The sequence below is a fragment of the Apodemus sylvaticus genome, chromosome 12, assembly GCF_947179515.1.
Source record: "Apodemus sylvaticus chromosome 12, mApoSyl1.1, whole genome shotgun sequence".
Taxonomy (NCBI): Eukaryota; Metazoa; Chordata; class Mammalia; order Rodentia; family Muridae; genus Apodemus; species Apodemus sylvaticus.
The window spans coordinates 94732803-94754153 of record NC_067483.1 but is presented as its reverse complement, the minus strand read 5'-3'; the positions used below and the strand labels follow the sequence as shown (position 1 = coordinate 94754153).

Here is a 21351-nt window from a genome sequence, read left to right as displayed (position 1 = left end):
AGAGTCTGCCAGAGCAGTCTTCAGGGAGCCTTGCTCTCTACTAAGGTATTTTTTACCGACACATAAAACAATTCTGTTGTGTTCCTGATACCTTACCAGTTGCTACAGTACTTCCTGTTGCTGTGCTCACTAAATGAGAACTTAACAAGAAAGGTTTCTCATGTCTAGCAGCTGGAGGACAATTCATCTGTAAGGACACATTCCTTTTAGGAAATGATTTTTATAACTATTGCTCAGATGAGCATATATTCCATGAAAAGTATATACACATTAATATTAATCCCTTTTCCATTTGGTTCATTTTTTTTTCTATGAATAAAATCCATCTGAGAGCACTCGCCTTCCAAATACAGCTTTAGATACTGACACCTGCATGTACTGTCTGCAGGCAGTCAGCCTCTACCCTCCACTATATGAACTGAGGTCAATCAAAGGTCAAGAGAACCCTCCTGCCAAGATTATGTTGTGCTAAGTTCCTTCACTGCCAAAAATTCCCATTTCCTCTATGATGAAATCTGAACACCACAGCACACGGGCCTCGGCACCGCTGGAGCCTCTGATCCTCTACATCCCTGTAGCGTGAGCTGCAGACACTCCGTCCTGCGCGGATCCGACACTCATGCCACCTCCTGGCTGGCTCTCCTCCTCCCTTGTCTGAACAAAGTCTTAGCTCTCGCTTTGAAACACTGCTGCTGTGAGAAGCCATCCCTCACAGAGACATCCATCCTCAGTATTAATTAGCTGGTATGCCCAGTGCGCCCAGGAGCATGCTGGAAAGGCTGTGTAGTAGTCTCGGAGCCATCCCTGCACAGTGCAATAGTTAAACAAATGTTTGTCATATACACACACGTCACAAATATACACACAGGCACACGCACATGTGCATGTGCATGCATGCACGTGCACAAACACACAAACAATTCTCTTAATTATAAATCAAGTCCAGGAAAATATAACTCTTCTTAAAACAGGAAACTGTAGGAATAGGAAACACCTTAACCAGGTAGCAATCTTTCTACAGAAGAAATTGCACTAAGCCCTTCAGTGGCAGCAGAAAACTGGTATAAAGAAAAGTTTAAGATTCAGAGGAAATATAGTTTGAATTATTTGATTTAAAATATCGCATTTTAACTATGAACCTGAGATGTGAGCTGCTGGGAAACTTAATATCCCTGATAGTGATTTCTTTTGTTGAAAAAATGAAAAGTCATGAAAAAAGATTTTGCCTCACTGTGGTTTCAGGGTGGGAAGAGTAACAAGTAGATCACTAAAAAGAGGCCTAGGAAACAAGAGTAGGGGGCTTTCAGACTCAGCCAGCAAAGCAGTGACCTGTGACTAACCCAGGTCCCTCCACTGCTCCACACCTCAGCAGTGAGTAACAGCACTGACTGCTCTGTTCTAAGAGAGCCTCAGTCACAAGACTCGGTCAGTACTAGAGCACAATCAACCCTGCTCCTGTGCAAAAACAGCTTTCAGAAAAGAAACAACCTTTTTGTTTTACTTTTAAAGGAAAAACTATATTAGCAGTAAATTGTCTAATAAAACTATCATTCTGTTAACTCAACCTGCATTCTTAATTCTTAACATAACCACAGTCACACAAACACACACAAATATCCAAAGTCTACAATTATCAAGGTTAAAATGAGGCCAATTTTAACTGAATTAAATTAAAATTAAAACTCAGACACTTTCACCAGAACCATTTTCTTCTGGCTCTAAGACATGTGAGGCGTGTGCTGACCGCATGGCACCCTGGCTGCTCTCACCACGGGCAATACAGCTGGGTAAGCGGCCAAGGCTCACTCTTTTTGACAGGAAATGAACATGTGGCACTTAGATTAAAGGCAGCCTGCTTCCTGAGATGGACAGGAAGGAATGCTACAAATTCCATTTTCCTAAGAGCCAAGATCAGTGGCTTCCATACCATCAATCAGGTCTTTACATTGGGTACGTGATCAGAATCTCCTGGCAAGCTATAGATCAACACACAAGCCCCACGCATCACGGTATGAACTCTGAACATCAGAAAACAGAATAATGAATATGTGCCCTAAAATGCTCCAAAGGCCACAGCTCTCCCTAGTTACCCTAAAGCACTGTTATTCAAACGCATACCCTTTCCCACAGAAGAGCCACTTTCTCCCTTTATAGCTGGAAATGAAGACAATTATAACACAGCCAACACTGCATAAATCAAATGAGTGATTCTGCTTTGTGTGAAAATGCGATAAAGTATAAGGAAATACAAGCCTAGTTACAAAGTAATATCACTATCATGTGGCAACTTATAATTATCTAAAGCCAAAATTAACTAAAGTAGACAACACATGGGCCCAGGCCTGCGGACAGCCATGCTAGCGGGAGGAGAAGAGACGTCACCTTTCGCTCCTGAGCTCATCCGAGGCTTTCTGCTCCTCATACTCCATTTTGTCCTTGTTGGTCTGCCGTATTTCTTCACTTTCCAAAACTACTCCTTCCTCCTGGGTTTTTGGTCCTGGCCTAATCACTTTCAACTTCCTTTTCTTAACTTTATTCCGGGTAAACTCTGGATACTGGCTAGCTCTCTCGTTGTCCATGTCCTGATCTCTGCAGCCGTCCGGCAGCTGGGTCATTGTCCTTTTGTTGGAGATGTCCTGCGGGAGGTCCACCGCCATGCGCTTCACCTTCCTCCTCCGGCGGACAGTTCTGTTCCCAAGGCTGTCCACTGCAAAATCAGACTCGTGCCACAGAAGTCTCTTACCTCGAACACTGTTGTTTAGGTTTGAAGATGGCCTCCGCTTCGCCACTAACATTTGGTCATCAGAGTCACTGCGGTCCTTTTTATTATTGCTGTGCTTCTCTCTGTAGTCCTTACTTGGTTCTTCTAAACTAGAATCAGAGCCTTCACTTAAGCAGTGGCCAGTCTCCCATGGGTGGTGAACATTATAGGATCTCCGCTTGCGCCCTCTCCTTTTCCGGGCCTGGCGTTTCAGAGGGCAAGACAGACTTCGAGAATGATCTCCGGTTTCAGCAAATCCACCTCGGGCTTGCTCGGAACTCTCTTCCAGTGCAGAGACAAGATCGTGAACAAGCTCTTCCATTGTTCGACTGAAATGCCTATGTGTTTTAGAGAACAAAAAAATAAAATCATTAAGTATGAACCTAGTTTTCCACAAAAACAATTCACTCTAAATATGGGTATAATTAATATTCTCCACAAGATGTCTAAAAGGAATATGACTGAACTATTCAAAGGATAACAGCTCCAATCTGATTTGTGTAAGTTTTTGCACTTTTTTTTTAGTTTAACATAGGAGTGGCTGGGTGTGAAGTCAACTACCTAGCTCTCTAATCCCAGCATTCAGGAAGCTAAGACATAAGTATTAAATTTAAGTTGGAAATAAGTCTGGGATACAAAGCAGACCCTGTCTCAAAAGATAAATTCCTAACACTGGAATCACTTCAAGACAGGTTAAATACCTGCTGCTGCTGCTGCTGCTGGAAGTGGGGTCGGCAGGTTAAGTTCTGGATGCACACGTGTAAGGATCTGCACTTCTATCCCCAGCACCCATGTAAAGGCTGGGCATAAGGTACACACACACACCTGTTCCCCAGCGTGTGGGTAGAGACAGGAGGGTCCGCTGGGCTCACTGGGCTCACTGGGTCAGCTCTAGGTTGAATATGACAGACTGTCTCAAAGAATGTGGCAGAGAAATGCTGGAGGGAGAGCATTAGAAGTTCATCTCTGGTATCCACATGCAACACGGGTGAACACACGCAAAACACACACACACACACACACACACACAGGATCCCAGTATTTTTACATGATTATTATGTAATCAGAAACATTTTTCTGCATAAATCACTGTTCCTCAGTCCACACCTGCCCCTTCTCTAAAATCAACTGAGATTTTACATTAACATTAATGTAATAAATTCATAAAATTAACATTTTCTCAGTCCCTTCCCTGCCCACTAACTCCTAAGTAAAGAAGGCATACTTCCCATACCCTTTACCGTATCACTGCCACAATAGCAGAAGCACACAGAGAGATCTTCAAATGTGTATCAGACACAAAAAGAAGGGTTAACCAATCTGTGGGCATATCTTGAGGCTACTAAACACTCATAGCAAGTGATGCAGAAATCGTATTCCATTCCAAACTGGAACCTCAGTGGTCTGCAGGGCCATCACCAACACATTCAGAAGCAGTCTCCTAACAAGTCTTTACGTCAGCAAGCAGCAGCGACTGGAGTGTGGACCTTTACTAGATCATGTAGATCTTTCCACATTCAGTCCCCAGTGGAGCTAAATTAGTCTGTGTAACAATCTTTAAATGGGTTTCACAGGCGCACCTTTCTTATGAAAACCGTGGCTTATTACCTCAAATTAAGTTTGTCAGACACCCATGGCATCAAAATATTCCCAACAGCCTTCTAGAGACCAATAAAACTTGTAGTTTATAAGAGGGGTAAGCGCACCTTTTTTTGCAGAGGGTGAGGTTACAAATAGTTTAGGCTGTGTATACCATGCAGCCTCTCATCAGTGGACTTCTCATTATAAGTAGTCATAAATAAATGAGTCCTGTTAGGTGGTTTTCTTTCAGTTTTTGAATAAAATCAAGTAGTATCCAAGCCATTTCCAAACTCTTGGTCTACATAATCTCTACTTATATATAATCTCTATCATCTACATATTTTAAGCTTTAGAGAGTTCCCAATGACAGTTTGTAACTTTTTATTTTCATTTAAAACCTAAGGACATACTTGGTGATTTAATAGGTTGGTAATTTAATAGGTTGGTATTGACAATTCTACACACATCATCTAAAGGTTGAGTGTTTAATACCTGTCAATATGTAAACTATATTACCTCACTGCATTCTCACACAACCCTGGGGTGACAAGCAAAGCGAAACCGCAAAGATTCATGTTTAGTTACCCCATATACTGTTTCAACAGTAAGAGATCTAGAAAGCCTAAATCACAAGATCCTGGGCAGCATGATTAGTGGGAATGAACTGAGTTCAGGGAAAGTGCCCTGCAGGGCGGGCAGAGTAAAGCCTAAGACAGGGAATTAACTCCTCTCCACACCCAGCTCCTCTCACAAACTGAATATATAAACAAAACTATTCACAACAGGTTTCAGACAAGAGGTGATTCAAGCATATATTTAAAAAAAAAAAAAAAAAAAAAAACCTCTAGAAATCATGAGATTTCTCTCTTCCTTCCAAAAGTTTCCATATGTAACTCTGGCTTCAGACTACAGCATAGACAGACCTATGCGGCTCATGCACAGTGGTTATCAAGCCAACAGGAACTAGAACCCTGACTATGTGATAAGCAAGATGCATCTTTTATCTATTACCCTTGTGTTAATAACTGTCTATTTGTTTTCTCGATCCAACTAATGACTTGTTCTTTTCCTTTAAAACTAGCTCTCTAAAGAATGTAATCTGAAAAGCCTATTATCTCTGAATATAAGAGTATATCTTTAAACAAAATTCACTTAAAGACAGTTTTATATGCATTAAAGTTGAGATCCTTTCTCTACCATTGGTTCAGAAATAACTGCTTTTTGAAGACAAAAATGGTCTAATCACTGAATGAACAGATAGTTCAAAATTACATGTTAAGACATGAAATTAATAAATAAATAAGTCTCCAAGTAAATTCTTAGTTTGTTTTAAAGGCAGTCTGGCGAGCCACCTCAGATGAGAGAAGGCAACGCTCTTGAGCTCTGCCTTCTGTGAGGCCCCCTGAAAACCTGACCGTGTGAGATCCATCCTCAGCCAGAGAACTAGCACACAGGCAACCCCACCAAGCATGCCTGCATCAGTCAGTGCTCTTAGGTATAGTCTAATGTATAGCTAATGTACCCATTTAGTCCTCGGAAATATGATACTCACCGACTCATTTTTTTAAGAGTTCTCATTTACTTTTATTTTATGTATTAGTGCTTTGCCTACATGTATGTCTAAGCACTTCAGACAGTGTCTAGGAAGGCCAGGAAGAGTGCTGGGGATCCCTGTGAGAGGGAGTCACAGATGGAGGTAAGCTGCCGTGGGGGGTTCCTGGGCACTAAACCTGTGTCTTTTGGAAGAACTGCCAGGGCTCTTAACTGCTGTGGCATCTCTTCAGCTCCTCATTGACTAATTTTTATTGGAAAAGAATTTTAATAATTAGTAATATTTAAGAAAATGTTTAACATGACTAAGAATGAAAGCCAATTTTCTTAGAATCTCGATTTCTATTGTTTTTCTTAAGAAAATAAAGTATTTTGACTAGAAAAATCCAATGAATTCTGTGATATCAACTAACTAAAAATTAGAGGATTCATTCAAAACTACAGAAACAAAGAAAAAATTATATTATTTAATATAATCCTTTCTGGATTCAGTCTAATTTGTTCTGACTATTCCACAACTCAATTCCAAGAAAACCCCTGTGGAGGAGCCAACAGTATTAGTCAACAGTATTAGCCAACAGTATTAGTCAACATTATTAGCCAACAGTATTAGTCAACAGTATTAGTCAACAGTATTAGCCAACAGTATTAGCCAACAGTATTAGCCAACAGTATTAGCCAACAGTATCAGCCAACAGTATCAGTCAACAGTATCAGTCAACAGTATCAGTCAACAGTATTAGTAAACAGTATTAGTCAACAGTATTAGTCAACAGTATCAGTCAACAGTATTAGTAAACAGTATTAGTCAACAGTATTAGTCAATAGTATTAGTCAACAGTATTAGTCAACAGTATTAGTCAACTAACATCAAACTGTCTCCCCTCTTCCAGGTAAAGGGCATGCACAGGACAGAGAAAACCTGACAGCGTGTGTCGCCTACAGCTCACGGATCCCCTTTGTTCAGACAGGTCACTGATGAGTCATTAGACCACCCTAGCAAGGTACTTTATTGTAAACATATTTATTTTCTTATAAATGTTTTTGTAGGACTTCATTGAAAAATGAAGTCCTTACCTTGTAGAAGAGAAATGAAGAAATATAAGACTTTTCTGTACAAAGCAAGACTTACTGAACAGCTAGAGTTTTAATCTGAATTAATACAAACTCAATGAATATACCACTTGAGACGCTTTTATTCATATATGAAGCCTCTTCATTTGACCCTCATTTAGAAATGAAATCTTAGGAAACAGCCCTGGGTATAACATCAAAAGCATCAGCTCAGTAATGGCTTTATAGTCCTGCTATATCCATAGACATTATCCTGGAAGTGAGCACCCTGTCAGGTAGTGCTGGGTCATTCTGAGCAATAGGAAATGTATTTCTTCCAAGATTTGATGAGCCAGTTGTTTTCAAAATGCAGGGCTTCAAATCTGGTTTGCTTTCATGTGCTTTTTAGGCACTACTAATAAACCATCATCTGAGTTCCTTACCATTATTTCCAAAAATGGTTTTCCTAAAAAAACCATACACCAGTTAGGAATACAGATGAAAGGTACAGAACAAGGCATGAAGAGGCTTTTTGTTCTCCCCAAAGATCAATATTTTCTGAAAGAACCTCGAAGCCGCCCTTGTTCCTAACGTCCTGCTTATGTCTTCTCAGGACTGAACATCGACAGAACACCTCCTCCCTGTCCCTGCTTTAGAGACTGATCTAGCTAAGTCAGGCCAATCCTTAATTTACGCTCTTATAGGGCATTTCAATACACATAAAGACTAAGAAGAAAGAAAACCCAGAAAACAGATACCCTTAACTCAGATAACTATTTTACTAATAACTACTGTTTCTGACGATTCTATTTCCAGCAACTGCTATTCCTAAGAGGCAGGTAGAGACCATTTTCTTAAGAATATTTTTTGTCTTGGATACTGGTAAAAATATCAGTGTAACAAGGGAATATTTAAATGTGTATCTACTGAATGAACCCATTCATTTAATTTGTTAATTAAAAAACAAAATTCTTCCAAATGGAACTAAACAGTTCGTTATATTTGAAAAGGGAAAAACAAAACTAAATACAATTTATCACCTAGCTCATAATCATAATCCCACTGTGAGTTTTCTAAAATATAGACTCTTTCTTTTGCTAAGTTTATCTACTTTAGTAATGACAACTAAATGTAAAATACACTTGCTAAGTCCAACCAAAGTTGGCCTTCACATTTTTAAGGAGGGAAAGCCATTTCTTAGAGTGTATATCAGTGGTTTCCAATCGCCCCAGCACTGCAACCCTTTAATACAGTTCCTCACTTTGTAGTGACCCCTCCCCCCAAACCATGAAATAATTTTTGTTACTATTTCATAACTGTAATTTTGCTATTGTTGTGACTCATAATGTAAATATCTGATATACAGGCTATCTGATATGTGATCCCTGTGAAAGGGTCATTTGGTTCCCCAAAGGGGTCGCCATAACCTACAGGTTGAAAACCATTGGTCTACAAGTCCAGACTCAGCATGTGCACAGTCAGTCAGGAGCTACGCAGATGACACGCAGCATGTGACAACTGCTCAAAACAAGAACGCAGTGATGGAACGACAGGCCTCCATATCATGCAACTTCTACATTTCATTTAAGACCTAGGAAGAAAAGGTTGTTTAAGAAAGGCTAGTTGGTCTTCTAAATATACAGCAACTGGCCCAAAAGTGCAGATGAAAATAAATACAAAATAATGAGTAAATAACCACCAACAGTAAATGGAGCCACACCTTTTGCTACTTAATAAAGATGTTCATTTTAAGAGTAATCAAACAAGATATATCGAATAAAAAAAATAAACCATCTAACTGAAAAATTAAAAAAAAAGAGTAATCAAACAAGAATATGTCCATAAGATTGATCTTAAAGGCTGAAATTTCTGATGCTCAATGGAAGCTAAAATCTTCCTTCCTTAATGATACTGTTGTTTATAGTCTTATATCTTTATATAAGACTATATAGTTTATAGTCTATCTCAAGGAAGAGCAGTAGGGGTGTGGCCCAGTGGCTAGGACCTGCCTAGCATGCTCATCCCCAGTCCACCACAAGCACGGAATGGTCTCCACAGAGCCATCTGTTAAGAGGCTGCATCCTGGGAGGAGGGATGGCTCAGCAGCGGGTAAGCATCCTTACCACCTTCCCAGGGGAGCCAAGTTTGGTGTCCAGCACTCGGGTCACAGGCTTTTGACCACCTACATCTCCAGCTTACTGGGCAAGGAGAGACCAGGGAGCCTATAACCCCTTCTGACCTCTGTGACGTACACACAGGAACAACAAAAGGAGAAACTGCATCTTCAAAACCAAAAAAGAAAATGTCTTACGGCTTGGTCTAGCGGATCTTGCCTGTGACCTCAGCACTTAAGGAGGCAGAGGCAGAATTCCCTCAAATATTGAGGCTCCCCTGGGCTACACAGTTGAGAGCCCGCCTTCACCGCATCTGACTCCTGCTTTACAACATGGCTATGAGTAAGAAGAGAGTTTAGAACCTGTCTTCCCCTGAGAGATCACAATGTTCTCTAACAACCAGGTGGATCCATCCCCTTAAGCGTGGCAAAAGCTCCTCTGGCTGCATCCAGTTGTCCTGTCTGCATCCAGTTGTCCTGGCTGCTGGAAGCTACAGCTCTGTCACTTTGCCACCAGGGACATCTGAGGAAACCACTTCCTTTAGTCTTAACACTAGAAAAATTTTAATCGGCTGAACTGTAAGTTTAAAAAAAAAAACCAGTAAAGTCTATTTCCACTTTTTCAGCTAATGATTTAATAATGTGAGCTCATTCATCAAACTTGGAGACCATTTCTTGATCGAGTTACTTCATTTAATGACTGACTTCAAGAATCATCCAAACTTTTCTCACTGCCTCTAAGTGCTTTCAAAATGTAAGTTACTTATTATTTTAATGCCTAAACAAAATGTAGTCAGAATATAAGTCAAACAAGACCAAAAACTTTGAATTTAAAAAGTAAATCATTCTGTTAACAAGTTTTGGTAGGGTAAGAAATGTCTTGATTACTGCTTAAACATAACTGCACAGTAAATATTTACTAAATATATATCATGAATCCCTATATTAGGAACATGAAAACAGCTAAAATTTAAATATAAGTCCCTAGCATACATATAACCAGATGATAAGAACATGTGGGACAGACAAACCAAAGAGAGAATGTGATGTTACTGAAAGCTGCAGAAAATAAGGACTTTTCTGCTATGTGAATAGTTTATATAAAGGTGAAAATGAAAGCAAGTTACTAAAGCTTAAAGGTTTCCAGCTTGACACACAAAGGATGCTAAAAAGCTATCCCACAAGTCTTTGCCCCAAATTATACTGCCTATTGCTTTGATCTTTAACTGAAGGAATACATGGAATCAAGCAAAGCTAACAGTTTAAGAAGCTGAGTTCAAGACCCTAACAAACCAAAAACCAAACAAACAAACCCCAGCTACTCAAAACAAGCAGTTTTTATTATATTGCTTTCCAGATGTAAAGGAAATCAAATACCAAACAAGAAGAAATTGCAGAAGCAAAGGTTCAGATCCCATTTCAATGGCTTTTTATTGTTGTTAAAACAAAGCCACAAAACACAGTTTGGGGGGAAAAAAGACTATCTCAGAAATTACAGGCTAGTCTACAAATCTGGGCATGTATTTTCTAATTCATAGATACCTATATAGATACTATCTTAGTCAGACAGAACATGAGTACATTAGGGTGGTGAGAAATTTAAGTACACTAGAATCATACTGCAAATAAATCTTAGAGACCTTATTTAAATTATCTTGCCCTCTGCTGTCACCTTATCTAGGCCGTAAAGAATGTATGGTGCCTACAGCAGAGGACTTACATGAGATGACATACACAGATAGAACCAAGGCCAATTAACTACTTAGTGGTAGCAACCACCAACAGTATGGGGATTTCACAACCTGGATAAAACCATCATGCAAAGCAGTTCAAAGAATGAAACAAAAAAAAATGCATTAAGAAATATCAAAGCCTGGGCAAGGCAGCACGTGCCCATAGTTCCAGTACTGGGGGGGCTGAGACAGGAGGACTGCCAGGCAGCCTTAGACAAGGAGAGGGGAAAGGAGAGGGAGATTTCTGGTGGAAAGAAGGCAGGAGGGGAGGACAACACTGGATCCGCACACACACTAACTAGAAAAGAAAGGTTCCGGTTTTGTGGAACACACCTCTTCTGACAGTTAAGACTCATTTAAAGACTTTCTTTCAAAACACAAGCTGGTAGGTGCTAATGACACTCTGTCTCTTACAAAACTTGTTTAGCAAGTAAAAATACTGCAAGTAACTCCTGTTTAGAGTAAGAACATATCAAGTAATAGATGAGTATTATCCCACACTATCGATAGGAGACAGAAAGTACAGTGAAGAGCTAACTGGGGTCACAGTTGTTTGTTTGTGTCAACTAGCCCACAAATTACTTCTTCTCTACTAGGACCAGACCAATCTGACCACATTTCACTTCTGTTCCTTACCAAGGCTGGGAACACTGAAACACTTTAGAGGAAACACCAGGATGTTGGGAAGTTCCTTTATCTTGTCTTCTGTGGTAGTTCCTACCACAGGTACTACTGCCAAAGCAAAGAGAAACTGATGCATTATGACCTGTGCCTCTTATTCCAAGCTCAGTATGCCAATCAAAACTGTGTACTTAAACATTGTCTCCTAGTATTCCAACTGAAAATGGTGAGAACTTAAAAAGCCACAAGAAAAACGACACTCGTTAAAAATGATCTCTATAGAGAGGAGCCAAATAAGACCTCTGACCTAAGTATTCTCTTAACTTTTCAGTTGTCGGTGATAGAAAACAATCAGACCTCACAGCTCACTGGCATGAACTTTAAAATCACAGTTCTTGACTTACTGTCAGATTTTTACGTTTCAAGATTGACTGCAGGGCATCTACTTTATTACACTAAAGTTTCTCTGAAGGGAAAAGCCTTAGAATAACCAAGGAGGGGAGGGAGTTGGGGGTGGGATAACAGAGGGGACGGAGGTTGGGCTACCAGGGTTTTCAAGTAGAAAATCCAAAACTTAGCTATCATCTCTGGACCTCACGGGCACAAGACAACTTTGTTTCTTAAATTTTCTGTACCTGCGAGTGTCCTCCAACAGGGATGCTGTAAGGATCAAGGATCAACTGATTTGCGAAAGCAGTTTGGAATCTTAGAGGGATGGGTCAGGTACACTAAAGACAAATTCCAACCCCAAACCTAAGGCTACTAGAAAACGCCCATCTCACGTAAACTAGGACAGAACCTCCTGGGTCGTGGAAAACTTCTAGGTTTTACAGGAACCGAGCAGCGCAGGGAGTACGAGAACCTGATGATGTCTTTGCCACTAGGAAACTTCCGGGATTGGGGATTTCTGTAATCTTGTCAGCCACGGAATCTAGTACAATGTGGCCGGTTTGGCAGGGGCAACGGGAACGCGGCCTGAAGGAACTCGGTGCCCGGCTGTCCCTGGCCCGGAGCCCCGCGAGCAGCTCGCCTGCTCGCTCGCCCCGTTCCCAACGGCCCGCTGGGCTCACCAGCTCTTCCCGGCGGCGGCAGCGGCTCCGATCGCTGGGCGCCCGTCGGCCCCAAACATCAACGACACCGGGAGCGCGGCCTCGAGGCTCAGGCCCGAGGACCGACTCCAACTCCCGCAGCTCCGGCCACTTCCACACTGCACTTCAGCATTTTGAGAGCAACTTCCGGAACCCGGCTGGAGGCGGAAACCGGAAGCCGGAAGCGACCATTCGCTCCCCTTCGTTTGGTGGACCGGTCCTGCCAGCGGCTCGAGCTTTTAGGAGAAAGGAACGAGTCGGCTGAAGTCGGTTCTCACATGTACAAATCCGATTTCTCTGTCCAGTTAACTTAAAACTGAAACAGAGTGAAAGGAAAGGTGAATACGTCGGAAGTGCCTTTGGTTCAGCCCAGTTGCCATGGAGACTGATAGTAACACTTTTGATGAACCCCTGGCCTTGGAGACCATGGCTACTTTAGCCAAGCTGCTGGCGCGGGCACCCTTTCTAGAAAGTCAGTACTACTTTAGGAACTGGTGAGTAGTGGAGAGAGGGTTCTCAGAAGAAGTTTACCGTTAACAAACTACTTCATTCACGAAATAGTTCTAAATAATTCTCCCCATGGGGATTCAAACATGATCATAAGTATATACATACATACATACATACATACATACATACATACATACATACATACATGCTGCACAAGTGGATTATATATACTGAAGAAACATACAGGAATATCACTGTGAGTCCAGGGCAGCCTAGTGATACAGAAAATTCAAGGCTGCCTTAAGCAACATTTGGGAGTCTTCCTTAAAATACGGTTTTGTGGGGTTTTTTTTCCCTCGATATTTTAAAATAATCACTGAGCAATTTGGTTTGATGAAACCTATTTTATACAATAAAGGTCTAGCGACCTAATTGGCATCAGCCAAGCTACCCAGGTAGTTTCGTGAACTCAGAATTTCATTGTCCCAACAGGAATTTGAGCTTCACTTAGCTCACAAACATCACGGAATTCATTTCATCTGTGAGTCATTTGTCTTAAAGTGAAGGTTCTACACCATTGTGACAAGATAGTATGAGTAAATGGGCAAGAGTTAAGGCACACACCTAAACTTACTACCCATGAAAGGGGCATTGGAACTAGAAGCAATGGCCCAGCGGTTTTTGTAACTTAGAAGAAACCACAAAACGTACATTACAGTGTGATAAAATACAGCAGAGCAGTGGTAACCACGTCAGTGTGAGAAAATCCTGACGAGCTATTCTTATCCTTACATACATCTCAACTATGATTTTGCTATTTCATTGTGAACCTCTAGCAACTAAGAAAGGTGACAATTCAATATTGCAATTTTTGTAAGATGGTGTGGATCTTCTTACTAGAAATAGGCCAATGTTGCTTTTTCTTGCCTCTTATTTTAACCATTGTTTCAGCCGGTACTGTCTTACTTTCTAAAATGGAATAGACACAACAATTATTTAATGAACAATTACATTACTGAAACTTCCAATTAATCAGCTTTAAATAAACATAAAGCAGTAGAATTCTTATACTTAGCATTCAGAAATTATTTAGCATTCAATTAGAGTTATGTGTCGGGCTTGTATTTGTTTATAACTTCAATGGGTAATGGAAACAAGTTGAATCCTTCCCGCTGTTGACAGCCTTTTGTGGAGCAGTCATTTAAAAAGGAATTGTGATGCACTCTAAGTCAAAATGGAGCTGCTGGTTTTCTTTCTGATAGCTAGCTTTCATAGTGCCAGGAAGTGCTAGGCAGGCTGTTAAAAGAAACAGGTCAGTCACTTGGATGACACTCAGTTGTAGATCCTGTGTCTTTAAATGCTGAACAACCTGGAAGATGTGTCCTGAGGAGCAAGAGTGGTGTAAGATGCTCTGAGTGTAATCCATCGCGTCCTGGTTGGATTAGAGAATTGGAAGGAATTCATACCTAAAACTGTAGAACTCACCAAAGGCACCAGGCAAAAGTGTAATCATATAAGATATAAATAATGGGCTAGCAAGTTTGCTGGGTAGGTACAAATGTACCTGGTGCCAAACTCTGTGACCTGAGTTTGATCCCCAGGATCCACATAGTGGAAAGAGAAAACAGATTCCTGAACAGGTCAAAGGACCTCTTCAAACATATACATACTATACATTAAAAATAATAAGAAATATAACCGATTTTTTAATTAATATATTGAAAACTAAAGCAGGAAATTTCTTAAGAAATTCTTGTCACTCCCCAAATGGTTACTGAGTGCAGTAGTTCTTGATGAACATGTCTTCTAGAGTCATTTGGGATATTTTTTTAAATGTGTTGATTCTGATTCAGTGTGTCCCAGAGCCAGGGAGTCCACATCTCAGGCAAAAGCTCCTGTGGGGCTCAGTTTTGCATTTCAAATGGACACTGGAAAAAAAGAAAAGGGTTTTATCTGCAACTGGTCAGCATTCTTCTAAATTATGTATGTATTCTCTAATCCAGAAGGAAAGGAAAATGAGAATCAGTTTGAATACTCTGTGTAAGGTCACATAGTGTTGGATGCTTCCCTGGGACAAAATTCTCTTTCCACTGAAGTGGTGTGGCTGGTGCAGTGGGGAGAAACAGCAGGCTCTGCCAAGCCAATGGCTTAAGTGAACAGCCGCTGTGCCCATTACCAGGAAGGGAGAATCCTTATTTTAATGCCATTCTTCAATGTCTACAACAAGGTAGTGACTAAAAGCGTCTCCATCTCATTACTGTCACTGGAATACTGAAGTAGAAAGACGGTTTTGTGGTGAAAGTATATCACTAAGTAACAAGGTTTGTTATTTTCACATGTTAAATTTTTGTTAAAATTCTATTTGTAATATTAATATTGATCCTGCCAGACATTTTGGCTCAGTCTTATAATCACAGCCCTTGGACTGTGTTCAAAGTCAGCCTGAACCATTGGATAAGGTCCCTATGCTTAAAAAAAATTCTTCTTTATCTTACCATATATTTCTCATTACTGAGGCAAATTTGGAGTGCTTTCAGTCATAACTAAAGAAGTTCATGACAGGTTAAATTAATACCTTTGCATTTGTTACTGTGATTACCGAATGGGCATTTAACATACTACACTGTGTTAAGCTAATTTAAATTTCCTATTTTTTCATAACTTCTTATATGTGGCATATATATTTTGGGTTTTGAATTAACTCAATTTTTCATTCTCATCAGAACTCAATACAAAGCACAACACACATGCATGCACACAATCATATCATACACAAAATTTTTAAAAATGTAATTATAGTTACCTTATGTGATTCCTTTTATTATTTGTGGATTATAACTAAGGAAAGTCTGGTTTAGTTAGCCTAAATCATATATCAAAGATCAGAAACATCAACGATCTAGTAATTTAATCTTTTTGTGTGTATGAATTTGTACTTGTTATAAGAAGTGCTTAAATCATGAAGTTCCTGCATTAACGTAAGTGTTTCAAATACATGTCACTCCTGCGGTTCTTGGGTCAGGTTGAGAAACAGGATACATAATGAGAATGCTACTGCAGAAGAACTGATGGCTGCTGGGGCGCAGTCCTGAGTCAGCCTTCAGGGTAACCCTGAACTGATGGCTGCTGGGGCGCAGTCCTGAGTCAGCCTTCAGGGTGACCCTGAACTGATGGCCGCTGGGGCGCAGTCCTGAGTCAGCCTTCAGGGTGACCCTGAGTATGGCTCCCTTATCTCCATCACTGGAATGATTTGTTTCTGACTCCACATGGTCAGCTGAGTCCCAACAGTTCTGAGAGTGATCTCAATTTAGTACGTTGATGTGGTGCCTTCAATTTGGACAATCATTGAAGTTCTAATAACGTAAATTGATAGCAACTCACTTGATCTGTTCCTCTGATTCTTATCTGTTTCTTGAATTTTTTTTTTAAAAATTCCAGAATTTTCTGTTATACATTTACTTTTTTCTAGACAAGGTTTCTCCGTATAGTCCTGGCTGTCCTGTAGACCAGGCTGGCCTCGAACTCAGAAATCTGCCTGCTTCTGCTTCCCAAGTGCTGGGATTAAAGGTGTGTGCCACCTTCGCCTGGCCTTCATTTACTTAATTTTGATGAAAAAATATTTTTCCCCAAGTAGACAGTGATGTTTTGTATAGAGGTAGAGACTCGGTTCAAATACTTTGTGTTACTTTAGCATTTGTGATAAACTCTTACATGTTTGCTCTAAACTGAACTCTTTAGCTGTAAGCTTCATCATCTGTAAAAAGAAAGCCTGGAGGTTTACTGGGAAGGGTAAATGACCATGTGAAAACCAAGCAGTTTCATAATTATGACAGGAATTCACAATAAAGTATAGAGTACATACCATCACCCAGTACATTTTTAAAGGATAGTTAATAACTTCACTATATACTCCTGGTTATTGTTTTTCTTCTTTGTAAATTTTAAATTTTCATTTATAAATTCAGAAAAAAATAATTGATTCATTTATTGTCTAGATAGATATGTAATGAAGTACATGACTATAAATGTTCAACTCAACTATTTTATATAGTTTAATTAGATGCCAGTGTAAAATTTATTCAGATAAAATTATATTTGCTCTAAAACCTTTTTTTTGAAAGTTGCTTTTTAGTAATTAATAATTAATAAGGAATATATTTCTAAAGCTAAGTCAGTATCAGATATATTGATAACATAAAAGTGATGGCTCAGTTTCAAAAGCAAATTAATCCTGCCTATTCCTGGAGAAATCTCAGCTTGGCACTCTCCACTCTGCTAGTTCTTGAAAAAAAAAAAACCCTAATTTTCACAGGATATGAAAAGGATACGCAGGCGTTTTAGATAAGGTTTTACTGCTATGAACAGACATCATGACCGAGGTAACTCTTATAAAGGACAGCATTTACTTGCAGCTGGCTTACAAGTTCAGAGGTTTAGTCCATTATCAACAAGGCAGGAGCATGACAATGTCGGTAAACTGTGGGGCTGGAGGAGCTGAGAGTTCTACATCTTTATCCAAAGCCAGACAGGAAAAGATCAGTATCCAGGTAGCTAGGAAGGAGAGTCCCCAAGCCCACCTTACAGTGACACACATCCTTCAACAAGGCCACACCTCCTAATAGTGCCACTCCCTGGGCCTAGCATACTCCAACCACCACATTCCACTTCCCCATAGGCTTGTTCAAACACATGAGTCTATGGGGGCCAAACCTAGCCAAAACATAATGCACAATACATATAGTGGGCCTTCAAAAGTCCCATAGTCTAGATCAATCTCAACAATGTTAAAAGCTCAAATTCTTTTCTGACATTCAATCGCTTAACTGTAATAACCTATGAAGTCAAAATAAAAAAGCAGATCACATACCTTAACCATCACAAGATGAGTATTATTATTCCAAAGCGGCATTGTGAAGGAAGCCTGGACAACCAAAATCCAGTGGGGTCAACTCCAAACTCCGTCTGTATGTCTAATATTAAAACTCCTGTCAGTATTGATGACTGTAACACACTTCTTTCTCCTGGGCTGGCTCCACTCCCTGTTAGCAGCTTTCCTCAGGGATCCAGCAGGTATCCCCTGGCTCTGGCATCTCTAACAAATTGGGTTATCCCAGGCAATGTCAACTTCACAGCTTCTTGTTCCAATGCCTGGGACCCAGACATGATGTTCTGGGCTACTCCAAAGGGCTTGGATCACATCTCCAGCTCTGCCCTCTAGCATTCCAGGGTCTGCTTGATTCCATTCCATTGTTGCTGCTGTTCTTGGTGATAATCCCATGGTACTGGCATCTCCAACACAGTGGGATCTTCCACTGCAACTAGGCTGCCCCAATAGCCTCTCATAGGCCCCCTTTATAGTGCCAAGCCTCAAATCCTTTTCATGACCCCTTCAGTCCTGGGCCATCAACTGCAACTGAGGCTGCACCTTCACCAGTGGCCTTCCCTGCTGCTTAGAGCAGCTTCAGCTGCTCTCCATGGCACAAACCAGTACCATCTCAGTGATCCATACACATTAAGAAGTCCAGCTGCAACATGAGGTACAACCTTGGCCATCTCTGGAACACAGCCTCTGTGCTCTCAGAAAACACTTCCCAGAAGGTTTTACCTGAGTGATGCTGGTCACTCCTTCATCACCACTAATTTCTTAGCTCCAGGTAACCACCATCAATTGTCCCAGTAGTCCTTTCTTTTCTTGACTCTAAATCCAGAGCTTTCTTGCTGAAGCTGCTGAGTTCTGCTGCTTTCTGGGGCTAGAACATGGCCCCCTGGTTCTATTACATTAGCACATGCTTTCGGTTTCCCAACTCCTTCACCCTGCCTAAGCTTGGTGATCCTGGTGTTTGCTTTACAGATTTACCTGAATGCTGGGATTAAAGGTGTGTACCACCAAGCCTGGATTTAAGCTTTTCATCTCCCAGAACATGCTCTGTTCCAGGCTGGTCTTGAATTCACAGATCTACTTGCCTTTGTGTCCTGGGTTAAAGGTGTATAGCTGTTAATAATGCCTAACATGATATAACTCTCCCTGCTACAACTAACTGTAAATGCATAAACATTAAGTTTAACTGGGTGAAATCTTGCCCCAAGGTCACCACAACCTTAACTCCATTCAATAACCTTGAACACAGGATTTAGCTTCACTCTACTTCCTGGGGCCTCTTTACTGTTCGAATCATATATTTTGTATTTTTCCTTTGTATGCTGCTCTTTCATTAAAATGCCCTTCATATGAGTGAACTTTAGCAACCACACAGAAGGCTGTTGTTATATAGCCTGCTGTGTGTTGTTGTCAAACAAACATCAAGTCAGTCACAGCAAGCTGACTTGAGAATTCCTTTGTCAAAGCAATTAATCTAAATCTCTTCACCTCCTGATGCTCTTTTTTACCTCAACCTGTACATTTTCTTTAGCTCCAGCTTCTCTTTTTGACTGTAGACCTGTATAAGAGATTACCAATAACCATAAGACAGTCAGTATTAGACTGTGTTCAAATCTCCTCTACCAAGGAAATTGATCCACTATTTTTAATTTTGCCCCCAGAAGATACTTAAAACAAGAGCAAAAGGCAGCCATGTTCTTACCCCAGATAGCACAAGAACGGTCTGAAGCCCAGTTGCTAATATTGTTCCACTCTGGAACTTCTTGAGCTGAGCCTCTCATCCACATTTCTTTCAGCACACTTGCCTTCCAAACTTTAGGAGGATAACTGATTAAGCACTACTTATAATGTTCAATCCCTCTTCTAGGCTGGAGCCAAACGTGTTCCACATTCCTCCGAAAGGCTGCAGTTCCACAGCAGCAGTCCGCTCTGAGTACAGATTTATCTTACTCTTCTCTTGCTATAGTAAAACACTAAGAGCAAAGCAGTTAATAGAAGAAAGGGTTCATTTGGGGTCTGGGAGCCTCACAAGGTCAGAGTGCTTGGCTGTAATAGTGGGAGCATGGACACAGGGAGGCAGGCATGGTGCTGGTGTAGTAGCTGAGAGCTCACATCGTGATCCACAAGCAGGAACCAGAAAGAGCAAGCTTGAGTTTTTTGAAACTTCAAAGCCTGCCACTAGCGACACACCTCCTCCAACAAAGTCATAACTCCTTAGTCCTTCCCAAGCAGTTCTGGGATTAAGTATCCAAATGTATGATATGACTTTATGGGGGCCTTTTTCATTCAAACATGTCAAAAGGACACTCTTTTAGATATTGTCCAGGATAAGTCTAAGAATACTAAAGAAAAATATTCTCATAATTTTTAGTCTATACAGAAAGAAGGAGGGGGAGTAATTGCTAAGAAAACCTGTCATAGGGTACCCTTTCTGTTCATATGCTCTTAGAAGACAGGAAAAATAATAACCACTGATTTTTCAAAACAGACTTTAAGAATCATGGCAAGGGTCCATGTTTTAGTGAGGAGATGAAAGACATTTTAGACACATGAACACACTCTGAGTATGTCATTCATGAACCCTCATCCAAAGAAATATGGACCAGAGTATGCATCTGTAATCAAACAAACATCAAAGCAGGGGAAAGGATCCAAAGGAGAGATAGGGGAGACAAATAGAAATGGTAGCAGTGGGCATTCCAGTTGCAGCACTCAACAGTTTGACTTTACGGAGCTTGGGGTTGGACCTACAAGATCCTTCTTACAAACCGTCGGGACAACTCATAAGGCACCTTCCATGTTCTTTCTGGTTGTCTCCTTGGGCAAGTTCAAAAGTCCTATTTCAGTCTTCTAAAAGATTTCAGGCAATGGTCTTGATGGTTGTCATGCAGAGTATGATGTATGTTAGTTTTTATCACTGTGACACATACCTGAAAGAAAAAGGTTCATGGAGGAATTACTTTTGGCTCTTGGTTTCAGATGGATCGGTCTGTGGTTACTTGGCTTTATGCACCTGGGCAGCAGGAGCATGTAGCAGAGGAGTTTCTTTACTTCATGGGGCAAGAAACAGAAAGCATGACAGGAAGCCATGATTATAACAAGAAGGGGGGTGTCCCCATGACCAATGCCCTTTAAGCTATGTCCCATCTCCTAAAGTTTCCATAAGCTCCCCAAAAGAACAGCACCTTAAACATTCAGAGCATGAGCAAATCAGGGTATCTCACATTTAACCCTGCCTTGGGTTCTTTTTCCAGCCTCGAATATCAGTTTCCTCCTGACTGCTTTAGCCTCTGTGAGTGTTCTCACCATGTATTCTTAGAAGCTCCCAGCCTCTCCTCATTGCCCAGTCCCGAATCAGCACCAGGAAGTAGGCTGACGTGGTTTTGATATAGTGATGCACCAGTTATTCCCTTTCAACTTCCTGGTTTTTTATGTTTACTTTTTTTGTTTATACTGAGAATGAAACCCAGAGCCTTTAGAGTGTGGGAAGTCACTCAAGTGCCTATGACCAGGCCTTGTTT

At 40.7% G+C, this 21351-nt stretch overlaps 2 protein-coding genes across 8 annotated transcripts in view; one reads left to right on the top strand and one right to left on the bottom strand.

The window, feature by feature from the left end:
* Window positions 1-12645, bottom strand: part of Gpatch2 (G-patch domain containing 2) — a 174974-nt gene extending 162329 nt beyond the window's left edge. For all 7 annotated transcript variants that reach the window (XR_007980596.1, XR_007980597.1, XR_007980595.1 and 4 more), the window contains exons 1-2: window positions 12484-12645; window positions 2383-3099 (exon numbers count right to left, since the gene is read on the bottom strand). Coding sequence is in view for 4 of the 7 variants with exons in the window: in XM_052201321.1 (XP_052057281.1) it covers window positions 2383-3099; window positions 12484-12542 (776 nt within the window). In the remaining 3 variants the exon portion in view is untranslated. The remainder of the gene's footprint in view (window positions 1-2382; window positions 3100-12483) is intronic.
* Window positions 12646-12879: 234 nt separating this feature from the next.
* Spata17 (spermatogenesis associated 17) overlaps window positions 12880-21351 on the top strand; it is a 182798-nt gene continuing 174326 nt past the window's right edge. Inside the window, exon 1 of the mRNA XM_052200850.1 lies at window positions 12880-12995. Coding sequence (XP_052056810.1) covers window positions 12880-12995 — 116 coding nt within the window. The remainder of the gene's footprint in view (window positions 12996-21351) is intronic.